The following is a 14,976-nucleotide window of genomic DNA, read 5'->3' on the forward strand; positions in this document are numbered from 1 at the left end:
CCTCTGAAGGCTGCACAGAACCTCCTGCCCTCCCCCTGACACAGAGCTTTCCTACTCCCTACCGGGGTCCAGGGGCCCTCCCATATCTCAGCCTCAATCCCGGAGAGCCACAGCCGCTTACAAGGAGAAGGTCACTCCGGACTGTGACATTTGGACACCTGGTCATTCCTCCCTGGGAGCCTTCGACACACTCACTGTTTGCCAAATGGGCTGTGAGTAGAGTATGATGGTGCCTATAATCTACTGGGACCCGGGATACAACCCTGAAGTTATACAGACTGTTTGTGAAGCGACCCTGTGTTTGCAATAGGACTTTAACAGGCTCCTTATTTGATGCTGGGAACTGAACACGTACACAGAGGAAAGAGCTGATTTAGCTGGTCAGAAATTAATGCCTCGTCACAAGCGGTAGATGAGGAGGAATCATCCACTGAAGCCGAATTCCTATGAACCCTGGAATCCTCCTAGGAGGTGAGAAATGGTTCTCTAGTGGATATGTTGGGTCAAATTCACAAAGAAAACCCACCATTCTCCCACTGTTCTTGTCTGGTACCTGCCGCCCCACCCCCCCCCGGAAAGTCCTGTCTTTCAGTGAGCCTGGGGGCACCTGTGCCGCTGTTCAAGGAAGTTCAGTCACTTCCTTGTGGAGGGTAGCTGAGACCCACAGGCTAAGATTTCACCCCTGCATCAGAAGGAAGCCTACTGAGATTATAGGCGGTATCGCAAAGGGAGTGGAGAAAAAGCCATAGAGCGAAGAAGGCGACCCTACCTGCTGAGATTGACAGGATCCTCTTAAAATGAGATGTGGTTCTGTATTTGAGAGCATCTGTTGCATAGTAGGCACTTAACACTTCAGAGAATTTCAAGGCAAACCTGACCTCAGAAACTCACCCACACAATGAACACGGATGTTGTCATAACAAGTTATAATTGTTGCTTTGTGTTGGGCACCTACTATGTAACGGGGCATGGGAGAGACTTCAGTGCTCATCCATATCTCGTCCAGCTGTTATTCCTGGACACAGGAGACACTACATTGCCAGGCCACTTGTAGTTATGAAGGGACATGTGACAAGCCTTTGCCATAGAGACCTGAGCAGGAGCATTGTTTGTCACATCCAGGCATTTGAGAGCCTGTATGCCAGTTCCATGCTCTCTCCCACGATTCACCAGCAAACGTGGTAACCCCGTGTTTGATGGTGGAACCACAAGATGGAAGCAGCCTGCATCTCTGGGTCGCCTAGAGCAGAGGGCCTCTGGCTAACTGCATCAGAATTTATGTGCACAAATAAGACACTTTTCTTGTGTTAACCTTTCAAATGTCATGGTTTTTCTGTTGCATCAGCTATTGCTTACACTGACACAGCTACTTTTCTATTGCTAGGTTTATATAAATATTTTATAATATAGAGATTACTATATATTGCATTATTATATATGACATATATTGCATATATTCTTGTTGCAAAAAAAACTTCCAAAAATAGAGGTAAATCACAATTTCTTTCTTTATAAAATTCTTCCCCAATTCAGCCCCCTCCTCTAAGGTCACCACAAATAACATATTGCTGTACATTATTTCAAAGCTTATTCTAGGATTTTTCATCCATAAATATGCTGTGAGATGTGTGGCATTTTTAATGTACATAGGTAATAACATACATGTTGATCTATCATGTGCCTTTGCTGCTTAATAAGATGGATGCAGGATATTCCCATGACAGCACATATCAATCTACCTCACTTAAGAAAGCCAACAAATAACCCGATTCCAAAATGGGCAAAGGACTTGAATAGACATTTCTCTAAAGAGGATATACACATGGCCAATAAAACAAATGAAAAGGTGCTCAACGTCAGTGATCATCAGGGAAATGCAAACCAAAACCACAATGAGATATGAACTCACGACCATCCAGATGGTTACTATCAAAAAAAAAAAAAACCCCACAAAATAACATGTGTGGGCGAGGATGTGGAGAAATTGGAACCCTTGTTTAGTGTTGGTGGGAATTTAAGATGATACAGCAGCTGTGGAAAACAGTATGGCAGTTCCTCAGAAAATTAAAAATAGAGGCCAGCCCAGTGGCACATTCTGCTTCGGCGGCCCGGGGTTCACCGGTTTGGATCCCAGGTGCAGACATGGCATCACTTGACAAGCCATGCTGTGGTAGGCATCCCACATATAAAGTAGAGGAAGATGGGCATGGATGTTAGCTCAGGGCCGGTCTTCCTCAGCAAAAAGAGGAGTATTGGAAGCAGACGTTAGCTCAGGGCTAATCTTCCTCAAAAAAAAATTAAAAATAGAATTGTTATATGATCCAGCAATCCCACTTCTGAGTATATACCCAAAAGAGGTGAAAGCTGGATCTCAAGAAGATATTTGTACACCCACATTCATAGTAGCATTATTCATAATAGCTAAACGTGGGTGTTATATTGTGTTTTATAAGAAAAATATATATTCGGTCTTTCTCATGACCAAAATATATTTTCCATATATATTTGCTCTTTGTCTACCGTTCCTGATTCACAGCTCCCAAATCACTTGGAATTTCCTATGTGTTGAGAATGACAGAGGTGTCTCTGGTTATGTTATTGAGATGACTTTTGGAGTCCACCCAAGGATGGGGGCTGGTTGACATGAGAATGTCGGGGAAGTGGGAGAATCCTCCCCCACCCCTGCTTTTCCTTAAGGTTCCTATGGCTGGTCAAATAGTCAAAGAGGCAGGTTGTGAGGAGAAAATCAAACAAAATTTCATAGCATGTACACATGGGAGAAACCCAGAAGAAACTGAGTAACTCAGCCGTCTGGCTGAGGCTGCCTGTTTAAGTATCTTCAGCTACAGACAAGGAGGATGTTGGGGATAGTGATTTGGGGCTTCAAAGGGGAGGAAGACAATTTACATAGAGATGGAATGCAAATGCTTGTTAAACAGGTTTTGCTAGGCCAAAAATGGGTTTGTTGGTGTCCTTTTATCACACCTATTTTACATCATACTATAACTATCATATGGTATGAGCTCCTTCCTGGAACAGGCCTTCTATGTTAAGGTTTTTTAGGCAGTTTGTGGGGGGAACTTAGGATGCTCTTCCTGAGTCTTTTGAGCCTTTATTGTCTTCAGCTTGAAATAGTCCGCATACCAGAGTGGCGCATCTTGGGGCAGCCTGCCATGAACCCCATCAAGAACCAACCAGGTGATTAGAGGGTTGGAACTTTCTGTCCCATCCCACCTCTACTCCACCCACCCCTGACCTCTGTGGAGGGGAGAGGGCCTAGTGAATTAATGACCAGTAGCCAATGATTTAATCAACCAAGACAAAGTAATGAAGTCTTCATGAAAACCAAAGAAGACAGGGTTCAGAGAGCTTCCAGGTTGGTGAACACGTGGAGGTGTGGGGGGAGTGGCCTGTCTGGAGAAAGCAAGGAAGCTTCATGCCCCTTCCTATGTACCTTAGTCCCTATCAGCTCTACATCTGGCTGTCCCTGAGTTATATCCTTTCACAATAATCCAGTTATCTAGTAAGTGACATGTTTCTCAGAGCTCTGTGAGCTGCTCCAGAAAATTAATTTAACTTGAGGAGGGGGTCATGGGAACCTCTGATTTCTAGCCAGTTAGTCAGAAGTACAGGTAATAACCTACGTTTGCAATTGGCACCCTGAGTTGGAGGGCGTCGTGGGAACCTCCAACCTGTAGCCATTCAATGAGAAGCACGGGTAGCAACCTGGACTTGTGACTGGCATCTGAAGTGGGGGGGGGGGCAATCTTGTAGGACTGAACCCTTAACCTGTGGAATCTGCTACTGTCTCTAGGTAGATAGTGTGAGAACTGACTTGAATTCTTGGACACCCTGCTGGTGTCTGAGAATTGCTTGTTGTGTGTGTGGGAACTACCCCCCGCCAATGTGGAAATTGAGTCTCAGAACACTAAAAGAGCAAGAGCAAACCAACAGGTGACTGAATAGCAAAATGTGGTACAAACATACAATGGAATACTATTCAGCCTTAAAAAGGAAGGGAATTCTGACATAATCTGGTGAAAACTAATATACAGAAACCTTATTTCAAATGGAGTCAGGAAGCAAGAAGAGAGAACACTCATGCATGAGCCTCTCAATGCACACTATAGACTCCAAGAGGAAGAGGCATAACTTGCATCTCCCACAGGAAGTGATATACTTTACTACCCCAGCGGAAGGAAGGAAGGAAGGAAGGAATTCTTCCTTGCCTAGCAACAGTTCAGCCAATGAGAGACAGCCACAACTCACCAATGAAAATTCACTATACTTCGAACTTCCAATTTCCTCCAATGGACACTTTGTTTATAACAGCCCCTCCCAACTTGATGAAAGAATGTTTTTCTCCTTTCTTTCTCTAGACATGCCTGTGGTTTGCCACAGACCACGTGTCCCTTATTGCCATTATTTGTTGTTCCCGAATGAACCTATTTTGCTGGTAAAATAACTGGATGTTTTAGGTCAACATGCTACAACACAGATGAGCCTTAATGACATTATGCCAAGTAAAATAAACCAGACACAAAAGACAAATGCTGTATGATTCCACTTACATGAGGTACTTGGAGTAGTCAAAGTCATAGAGACAGGAAGTAGAATGATAGGTGCCAGGGGTTGGGAAAAGGTGGAATGAGGAGTTATTGTTTAATAGGTAGAGAGTTTCAGTTTTGCAAGATGAAAAGAATTCTGGAGATGGACAATGGTGATGATTGCACAACAATAAGAATGTACTTAATAGCACTGATCTATACATTTAAAAGTAAGATGGTAAATTTTATGTTATGTGTATTTTACCCCAATAACAAATGTATTTTATTAAAAAGAGACACTGTAACAGGAATGAAGAATGCCTTTGATGGGCTCCTCAATAGACTGGACTCAACTGAGGATAGAATGAGTGAGCTAGAAGAAACATCAACAGAAACTTCCAAAACTGAAATGCAAAGAGAAAAAAGAATGAAAAGATGAAAGAGAATATCCAAGAACTGTGTGACATGTGCAAAAGGTGTAACATATATATAATGGGAATACAAAGTGAGAAGAAAGCGAGAAAGGAACAGAAGAAATATTTGAAGTGATAATGGCTGAGAATTTCCCAAAACGAATGATAGACATGAAACCCCAGATTCAGGAAGTTTGGAGAACATCAAGTAGGATACATAACCAAAAAAGTCTACATCTAGGCATATCATATTCAAGCAGCAGAAAATCAAAGAGAAAGAAAACTTCTAGATAAAAGGCAGAGGGAACAAAAAGTGTGAGCGGAATCTTCTGTTAGTTCTCTCCCTCCAAGCACCTTCCAGTTGGCCAGGCAGTCAGACCCATTCAGGGGAAGTGCATAGTAGTGTCAGGAGACTGAAGACCCACTGTCTAGCTAGAGGACCACAAGAGGGTCCCCTGGGAGCCGGAGAGTGTGGTGAAGGAGTTTTGTTCCAAACAGTTTTAGCTGTCTATGACCAGTGTCGACGATGTGTGGTGCAGCTGTTCTGAGTGGAAAGTGCCAGAGCTGGGCCCACCCCGGGCTGTGTCATAGTCAGTGCTGTCAGGTGTCCTCCCAGGCTCAGCAGTCGTTTGCATTCTATCACTTGCAGCAGCTTGCAAAGGCAGCATGGTGAGTTTTCCTTCAGGAGGAGGGCAAAGATTCCAGGAGCAGTTCTGGAAAACCAAGGTCAAAAAGCTCTCCCCTGCGCCACATATCTCCCAGGGTTGGGTTTTGTTTTTCCTCCATCGTTACAAATCAGCGTGTCCCATTCAGTGATCAAATTTACATTGGTTCCATCATCCCCTCTTCTCCCCCAGACCCTTTTGTCTGGAAGGATTGTATGCAAGAGGGGCAAATGCATTTTCACAGACAAACATTGTCATACAAGTGAGCCAGAAAGACATGTCATATTCAGGATGCGGTCAGGAAGAAATCTTCACTTTTCATCGATTTTCAAAACATTTACATAACCATTTTTATCCGATTGCTTATCAAGTGAGAGGTGAAGAGGGCAAGGCCTTTCTGGGGACAGTGTCGTTAACACTCACACTGCCTGGTGCGCGCACCAGGAGAAAGGTGAGGGAAACAGTCAGGCAGTCAATCCTTGTTGCAAACTGCGACTAACCCGTCCACTCAAAAACAGAGGAACATCGCGAAAGGGGGTCTCAGTGGAATCTGTCTGGAGTGCATGGAGGGCTCCCGGTCCCCGTGATGGGCCCTCCTCCAATGTACAACTTGCACAGGCAGCCCAAGTTAGCAGTGCAATCATCCGCCTCAGAAATGGAGTGCCCATGAGCAGCTCCATCTCACTTGGTCCCATCGGATACTGAGCCCTTCATTGTGGGCATCTGCAAAAGACCCAGACGGTGCAGGACAGCACTCAAGAAGCTTTGACAGATTCATACCCCACAGAGGGTTGTCCCAAATCTGCAACAGTCCCAGAGTCCAAGACCTGTTCGTTGAGCTTGGCCTGCTTTCCATTCAGCACAACTCGTGTTGAGGCTACAACAGCCCATTGTGGACAGTTTCAGGATTTATCTTAAAGTTGGTCAATTAGGATTTGTGGGTTTGGGGTCCAAAAAGAGTCAGTGGCTTTTCTGCAGCAGCAGGAAAGCCGAGACACTGCAAGGCCAGACAGCGGGGGTCCAAGTCCAAGTGACAAGCAATGCTTTCCTAAGCCCTTTCTTCCTTATCAGCCTTAGAGTCCCTCCCAATTGACGCCTGAAAAACACACACCTCAGGTCGGATAATCATCAGCCTCTTAGGGTCAGACACGTGATTTCACAAGCGCTCATTAGCCAGCTGTTGGGGGTTCAAGGGATTGGAGGCTGACCCAGTAAGAAGAGATGACCAGGAGAGGCAGCAACGTACCACAAGATTTACAGGATGGTGCCTCAACAGGGTTGCATTAGAGGGGAGTCCCTCACAGCATGAGATCGTCCATGGTGTATGGGTCAGTAGGGCACTATCAGAAGGGGAGCGCTATGGTCTGAATGTTTGTGTCCCCTCAAACGCATATGTTGAAACCCTAACCCCCAAAGATGATGGCATTACGAGGTGGGGCCTTTGGGAGGTGCTTAAATCATGAGGGTAGAGCCCCCATGGTTGGGAGTCACCTTATATAAGAGGCCCCAGAGAGATCCCCAGCCCCTTCCACCATATGAGGACACAGCGAGAAGGTGGTAACTAGGGACCAGGAGGAGGGCCCTCACCTCACCATGCTGCTGCCTTGATCTTGGACTTCCAGCCTCCAGAATGGTGAGAAATAATTTTCTGTTGTTTATAAGCCACCCAGTCTGTGGTATTTTGTTACAGCAGCCGGAGCAGGTTAAGGGGGGAAGGCAACGGAGCTGTTGAGAGAGAGGCATCGGAGAGGGGGCCCACATGTCTAAGCGATGTTGCTCAGCAGAAGGCAGCCTTGGAGCAAGACCCCAACAGGCTGAGTGGCCCCCGGACAGAGAAACGAATTGTCATATGAGAGAGCAGCAGGAGGAGCATCCTTGGCAGGAGCTCATAGCATGTCAAGGAATAGTGCCAAGGGCCTAGTGAAGCTGGCCCGGGGCTACAGCCCAGCAGATGATGAGTGAAAGTGGCTGGAGGGCCTCTGGGCTGGCAGACACCTGAGTGGGTAAGAGGAGCACAGTGGCCAGGAGGCTAGAAAAGTCAGGTCCCCAACGTCATGAGGGACTGTGTCTGTGCCATGCTGAGAAAAACAACTTGGGTGCAAAATAAACCAACTGCAATGGCACAGCTGGTGCCCAGAATGGAGGGAGACCAGTAAGGACGCAGCTCCCACACTGACCCAAGGGGCAAGGGGGGCTTGAGGGAGGGGGAGGCACAAAAGGCCACATAGCCAGGCTTGCCCCTTGGCGGCCCCAGGCCTTGGGCCCCATAACCCACAGCTAGGCACTTTCTCCATGGCTGCAGGCTTTGCAGAACCCACGGTGAGTCCAGACTGAAATCACATTCCCTCCGGGGTGGCTGTCCTCAGAGGCCAATCAGCTGTGATCTGCTAGAGTGACCTGATTCTGGGGGTTTTCTCCATAAGGCAGTGACACATATGGGTCACCTCTGGGGCCTCTGGAGCACTGAAAAGCCAACCAATCATTTCTCTCAAAGGGTCTTGAGCATGGTAGGTACCTAGTAAAGACTGTCGAAATGACGGCCACAGGACCCAGGGTTCAAATTCTGGACAGAGAAGGCTTAGTCGAGGTAAGCTGTTTCCATAATGCATCTCGTCAACTAGACTAAAGTCAGCACTGTGAGTATCTCATCTTCAGAGGAAAAGATGAGCCTCGTGTCCTAGATTCTTAACGCCAGCAGAAATTCGGTGACTCCCGAAAGAAAGGACGTTAGCTAATAGTCCTACAGGAGACTTAGGATGTAAGAGAGCCCAAATCACATCAAGTAAATACCTACTCCCTGCAGAATGCTGGACTGTGGTTTCCCAAGTCATTTTCTCCTCTCCCACCAAACAGCCCAATCTCTTGGTATAAGTCATCAGCCGAGTTCATGAGCTAGCACAGGCCACAAGGAAGTTTCATTCTCAGTCTTTACAGAACTCACTGAGGCAAAAATACTCTGCTGTGCAACTGAAGGAAGATGGCTATTCATCCAAAGACTTTAGGAGCCCCCTTCTGAGAAGCCACCAATGGCCTCGATTTAAATTCTTAGCCTCTGAGGGCATGTCCCTACAGGATAAGCTGATGTCCTCAATGAACACTTTGGAAACCTGTTTTGAAGCACAAAGACCACAGACCAAGCCCAAATGTAAACCTGGGGGCTCCGTTAAGGATTGCAGTCCTCAAACTGAAAGGCATCTTGGGAGATTCTATTTCAAACCCTCTTTGCACTCCCCTTTTAGAAACAAACGATTGACCCTCAGAGAGGGCAAATGACCCTACTCAGTGGCAGCCTGGACAAGGACCTGAGATCCTTGCAGACAGGGCCTTCCCATGGTACCACTCAATCTCCCGATGCAGAGTGACTATTAAGAACGAAGTTGTCCACAACATCTAGAGAATACGTATCACCAAATTCACAGTCGTATCCACTGTACCATCCTCTGTGGTGAGCATGACTTTCATTTGGGTTTTGTCCCATTCCACACCCAGACTCTCATCTATTTTCACGTACACAATGATGGGTATCTTCATGTTGGCTTCCTTACTCACATCTAGCTAAACAAGAAGGAATTTTCCTTGGGAGTGAGTCTGTGTAAAGGAGGCCCTTTGAAAAGGATCTAACCCAAGAGCAGACAAAATTATTCCATGGACCTACCACCCAGGTAATGGCAGGGGAGGGATACTGGGGTCAAGGGTTGGGATTGGCTTGGGGCAAGGAGAGCAGGGATGGCTCAGGAGAATGGGTCAGTGAAATGCTTTGTCTCAACAGATCAGAATAGGTGTTAAACCCCCCAAATCAATTAAAAGGGGAAGTACCAGAGGAGATCCAATTTGGAAGCGGGAGGCCAGAAATCCGGGAGAGCAGAAGCCAAACCACTCTGGGGCAGAAAGGAAATAGGGCTTTAGAGGCAGCCTCAAGGGAGGCTGTAGGCAAGCAGTTGAGGAAGGTGATTTGAAAAGGGCAGACGCAGGTGTTCCCAAAGGGAGTCTGTCCAGGGCAACCAGAAGAGTTTCTATGGTGAAGAAATGGAAACTAAAGACAACCCCACTGTGATCTAGAGAGGGATACGATCTGCGGGCAAGGAGAGTTCAAGAGGAGACTCCCTCCCAAGCACAGTGGACGATGTGGCCATCCACCACCACGCCGGCACTGTGGGTAAGTGTGTCTGAGGTGCTTTGGGTGATACTGAGATTGAGGATCATCAGAAGCACTCCCACTGTGCTCCAGCACAGCCCTACTCTGGGGACAACTTGACCCAGGGGCAAGAAAACTGGACTCCTTGTTTGAGCCCATCTGAGCAGGACTAACCAACCAGCAGAAGCAGCTGGAACAGACCAAAGCAGGAAGCAGAGGTGAGAGGAAGAAGGAAGAGGCTATCAATCTAGGCTAGGCAAATCAGCCTGCTAGGGACCACCGTCTCCTGGGAGGCACGGTCCACAAGTGGCCCATACGACCCACCTAGTCTTGGTGGGAGCCAAGCTAGGACTAACCAGGGCCTGGCCCTTGAGCACATCAGAGGGGTCAGCAACAGGCCCCCTCCCCGTCTTTAGGGGTGGGATTGGAAATAGGATCATGCTTTCTCAACCCATCCAGGACCTGGACTCATGAAACAATGTGCCTGGCAGCTGACAGGAGCCTTTTCTGGGAACTTGAACCAAACGTTTCTCTCCTTTTAGAAAAGAGAGAAGCTGGGACCCTGCACCCTCTCCTCCTCCACACTTGGCCAGGGCTCCCTCTCCAGACCAGCTGCGAGCAACCCTTGTGACATCATGTGACAACTAAAGAGAACGATGACTTAAGCAGATGGTTGCCCCACTACCCAGACTCTAGAATTTTGTGGACATTATTTACTGGGCATCCCCACCATGACCGAAGGCATTTCTGACCTGAGAGTTCAGGGATACGATCTCAGCTAGAAAGTGCTCCTGATCTAGACTAGCTCCATGGCTAGTCAGAGTACCGACCAGATAGATGAGGTCAAGCAGGCCCCATCAGGTGACCGAGAGCCAGCAACAGGCGTCCCATCTAATTCATCCCCGGATCCAAATCTGGATTCAAGGGAGATTTTGGAGACCCACAGTGACCAAGCCATGAGCCAAGATCCAGGCCCCCGCGACAACATGCGACCACAGGAGCCAAACCAAGGCGCCGTCCATGTGGAAGAAAACAACCACCTTCTGGGGCTCTCCTTCCCAAGAAAGCTTTGGATGGTAGCTGAGGACGACGCCTTCACGTCTGTGCGCTGGAATGACGAGGGAGACACCGTGATCATTGAAGAGGATCTTTTCCAGAGGGAGATTCTTCACCAGAGAGGCCCAGGGAGAATTTTTGAAACAGACAGCTTGAAGAGTTTTATCCGCCAACTGAACCTCTACGCCTTCAGCAAAATACGTCCAAACGACCCTTCGGTTCACTCTCCAGGGAACAAGAGAATGATGGTAAAGTAGAACGTCCTTCTGTTTCCCATGTTCTCCGTTCCTTGAACATCTTCCTAGTAGACCAAGATGAATGATGCACTGAAAGGGTTTAATTTCTGAGGATAACTTTTTTCACTTGAGACTTTATTTATGGAAAGATGAGAAGGTATAGTTGTTCCTATGAAACGATAACCCCCTCAGAGGTAATCTGCAGGTGTGACGAAAGACTCTGAGAGCTCAGTTAATGTCAAGGAGATAGATGCACCTTAACCTATGCATTACGTATGTTGAGCGAGCTCAGGCTCTAGGGCAAAATGAAACTTGCCAGCAAGTTAAAAAGATCTTTTCTCCCTAGGAAAACAAGACCATTATGATGGGGGGGGGGTGAATATTTGCTCCCAGGATGACTAACAGGATTGATTTTGTTTCAGATCTACCGTAACTCCAACTTTAGGAGAGACAAGCCTCTGCTCATCGAGAACATCCAAAGAGGCAACGTGAGAACTACCGCTCAGCCAGGGACCAGCACAACAACTCCAAAGAGAAAGAAGCAGGTAGAAGCTATGAGGCGCTCCCCACGAATCCGTCACAATGAACCCACCACAGAAGCTGACAGAAAGGCCCAAAAGGAAGCCCCAAAAGCTCAGGGACCCACTGACACCTGGTCGGTCACGTGCTCTGATATCCACTCTGTGAGCAGTGTAGCAGGACATGCCACAGAAGTTCGTCAACCAAGTGAGCCAGCTAGCCCAAGTGGGGAGGGCACATCCGGGAATGTTGTTTGTGCCCCTGGCTACTGCCGGAGGAGACGGTGCAGAGGAACCACCCACCAGCCCCCCAGATTACCCCGATTATGATTCGGTGATGTCCCTGTACAACACCTGTTATTCCATCCTGCTGGCTTCCCTTTCAGTGATGGCTCCACATGAGGTCCCTGACGAGGACGAGGAGCAGGAAGGCTCCTCAGATTACAAGTGTGCACTCTGTGAGCACTTCAAGGACAATCCACGTCCCTAAGCTCACAGGTCACTGATGACAGATAAAAACCACCATTTTACAGCCATGATGCAAAACTCTGATGGAGTAAATAAACAATCTAATGAGAATTGTGACTTGGTGTTCTAATTTGCAACACTACACACACCTCATCAGGTAAGCCTGAGGAGGCTGGAAATCCTGGCCCCAAACAGGCTTTGGTCCCCATTGTCCTCTTTGATTTGAAGAAGCAGCATTTTCACACATTCAGCCAAGGACTTGGCTAGGGAGTATCGAGGCAAGCCCAGGAAGACCTTGTTCCCTGAACCTGGCCTGGTGGTCAGAACACAGAACAGCCTGACTCTTGTCCTTGGGGCTATCGCCTTCCACTATTCACGTATCTTGAAACAGGAGAGTCTTTCCTCATGGGGCCCCCTAAGATGCCAGGAAGCTTCTGATCAGCAGCTCAATGTCCCTGGCCTAGGAGGCAGGGGTCTTCCAAAGTAGGGCCAGCCCATTTGCCCAGGGAGGTCCGACCACTGCAGTCTGGCTCAGAAGCGACAGGTCATTCCAGTCACTGCCTGGGGGAAAGCCCATCATGTTTATAGGTAATAACCATTAGAAACTTTCCTAATAAATGATCAAAAAGAAAGAAAGAAAGGAAAAAGACTTCCCACAAAATAAACAACACTACTTATCACTTTTCTGAAAGAGCTGTATTTAGGCTCCTTGTTTCACACATGAAGTGGCTGTGCGACATGTCTAACACGTATGCCCCATGAGCCAAGGGACACTTTTACAGCAGAGAAAGTCTTTTGCAAGGACAGGTGCTCTGTTTCCAAGTCTGATGTCCTCTTCGTCAGGAATGAGGCCATCCAGGGCTGGTCACTCTCCAGCAATCACTCAGCGCCCGCTCCCAGCCTCCACACAACGTCCCCTGGATGCTGTGCAAACACTCTATGAGTTTGACTAGAACAAAGAGAGGGGAGAACACTAACGAGTCCTCTTAAAATGTATTTCTTTGGTCAATCCAGAAATCAGCTGGACCAAAATGAGTGGCAGCGGCAAGACCTCAGGGGCAGCTTTCCCTTTTTCCTGAAGGTCAAGGTCCTTGAGACTGTCACTGAGCCCAGAGAGGCATCTTGCAAGTAAAGCCCTGCTCCCCGTCCCTGCATCTGAGCGGAGAAGCTGTTTACGTGAATAGCACATAGTGGGTTGCGCGCTCCCCTGCAGTGCCAATCCACACCGAACCCGATTTCCACGTCCACCATGTGACGACGAGCAGCTGGGTCACGATTTAGCTGGTCCCTCGGTGACCTTCCTCTGAGGAGCCCACGCTCATCAGGCCTCCTGCCCCAAGGGGATCAGGTGCTCTGGGAGGTCTACCTGGAAGACATCCTTTCTGCCTTTCCCTGGGGATGGGCTCCAGCAGCCACCTGGGGTTTGAAAGCACCGTCAGGAACTTCTGCTTCAGGTTGGTCAGCACGGCTTGATTTGCCAGTTCCACCACCTCATCAGGATCTGGACATTGCAAAGTTTCCCCAATGTCAACGAGCCCTGTGCACAAAGGGAGGAGCACAGAGACGTTTTTCCTTCCATAAACCAAGGCCTGCCTGTCAGAGAACATGGGTATTCAAAGTTACAACCACCAGAGACTAAGATGATATCGCCCAATGGACACGGAGTGAAGTGGGTCTTTCTCAGTGAGCACTTCTGACATGCCAGACTCTGTGCACGGGATTTTGGGAGAGGCCGAGTGAGGGACAATGAGGAGGAGAGGCTCTTGTCCTTAACAACCCTACCAAAATAACAGGCAGATCCCAGTCAGACTGCTGAGGGCAGCAGGTACAGATCACAAGGGCCCGGCCACAGTAGGGAACTTACAGGCCATCAGGTCCCCAAGCACTTCACCAGCAGACAAGAGCTGATGTGGGACCTCAACCATTGAGGGATCAGGGGACTTGCCCAGTATGCAGTGGGCACTGGGGGTGGGACAGTCACCTGAAGCCAGGAAGGCAGCCTGAGTCCAGAGGCCGGTCCGACCTGCTCTGTGTGCTATGCTGCCTCTCAGGATCTCTGCCACACGCATGCGCAAGCAATCACATACACACACAAGCAAACCCCACATGCAGACTCAGACCTCACCCTGCCTCTCGTATCACACATGGAAACGGAGGCCCAGGATGGAGAAAGGGTTCACCCTGGGTCAGGGAACCTGGGCCGACCGACCCCAGGGCCAGGGCCCTTTTGCTGCCCCTCTGAAGGGATGTTGCTAAAAGAAACCACACAGCCCACACACGCAGCAGTTCAACAGAAAACAAGCTACCAATCTCCCGAGCAAGGTCCTGGGGGCAGCCCTGGGAGGTGTCTGAGCGGTGCTCGGCACAGCAGCACTTGCTGGTTATCACTCCACGGCCGTACTTTTCCCCTTCCTGGAGCAAGGCCTAAATCTGAGCAGGGGTCTTTCCCAGCCTTTCCACCAGAAGGTTCCTCCAGGCCACATCTTTCTAGTCCCTGTGAAGAATGTGGATGGCAATGGTTCAGTCCTGGTGGCTGTTCAGCAGAGGACGCCAACGCGTCTCCATGGTCTCGACCCCTTTTAAGACAAAACCTGCCTAGGGCTGCCGGAAGGAGAGGCAGATGAACTTCATCTCCCCAGAGCTCCTTGCGCCTCACGTGGCCTGTGGAAACGCAGAACCGCAATGTCAATAAACCTCACGCACCGGCACTCCAAGCTCATGGCCCATGGACCTGACCTCTCCCCACCATCCCCCGGGTGCCCTGAAACCCTACTGAGCTAGAGAATGTTGGCTTCTCCTTTCAATCACCAGGCAGTCAGTTGATAGGCCTGAAGGAAGAGGCTGGCCACTGGGATGACTCACCCGTCAGATGGAGTCTTTGGGGAGCTCTTGGAGCAGGGTGGGGACAGCTAGAGAAAGGCACAGCCAAGACAGCACT

The 14,976-nt window shown here is 48.7% G+C and overlaps 1 protein-coding gene and 1 pseudogene across 1 annotated transcript; one reads left to right on the forward strand and one right to left on the reverse strand.

Moving 5' to 3' along the window:
* The first annotated feature begins 10,110 nt into the window (after positions 1-10,110).
* Positions 10,111-11,997, forward strand: LOC123282615 (heat shock transcription factor, X-linked member 3-like). Its single transcript, XM_044764095.2, has 2 exons — positions 10,111-11,064; positions 11,475-11,997. Exons 1-2 carry the CDS (start codon positions 10,570-10,572, stop codon positions 11,898-11,900), a joined length of 921 nt encoding a protein of 306 aa, XP_044620030.2. The 5' UTR covers positions 10,111-10,569; the 3' UTR covers positions 11,901-11,997.
* An 831-nt stretch (positions 11,998-12,828) lies between these two features.
* On the reverse strand, positions 12,829-14,669 carry LOC106828618 (protein EOLA1-like; annotated as a pseudogene).
* Between the last annotated feature and the right edge of the window lie 307 nt (positions 14,670-14,976).

This window comes from Equus asinus, chromosome X (genome assembly GCF_041296235.1).
Source record: "Equus asinus isolate D_3611 breed Donkey chromosome X, EquAss-T2T_v2, whole genome shotgun sequence".
NCBI classification, from domain to species: domain Eukaryota; kingdom Metazoa; phylum Chordata; class Mammalia; order Perissodactyla; family Equidae; genus Equus; species Equus asinus.

Bases quoted from the DNA above. Each gene is read 5' to 3' on its own strand.
- LOC123282615 (XM_044764095.2), top strand. From the start codon at position 10,570: ATGGCTAGTCAGAGTACCGACCAGATAGATGAGGTCAAGCAGGCCCCA. The intron at 11,065-11,474 runs GTAAAGTAGAAC...ATTTTGTTTCAG, and splicing joins CAGGGAACAAGAGAATGATG to ATCTACCGTAACTCCAACTT.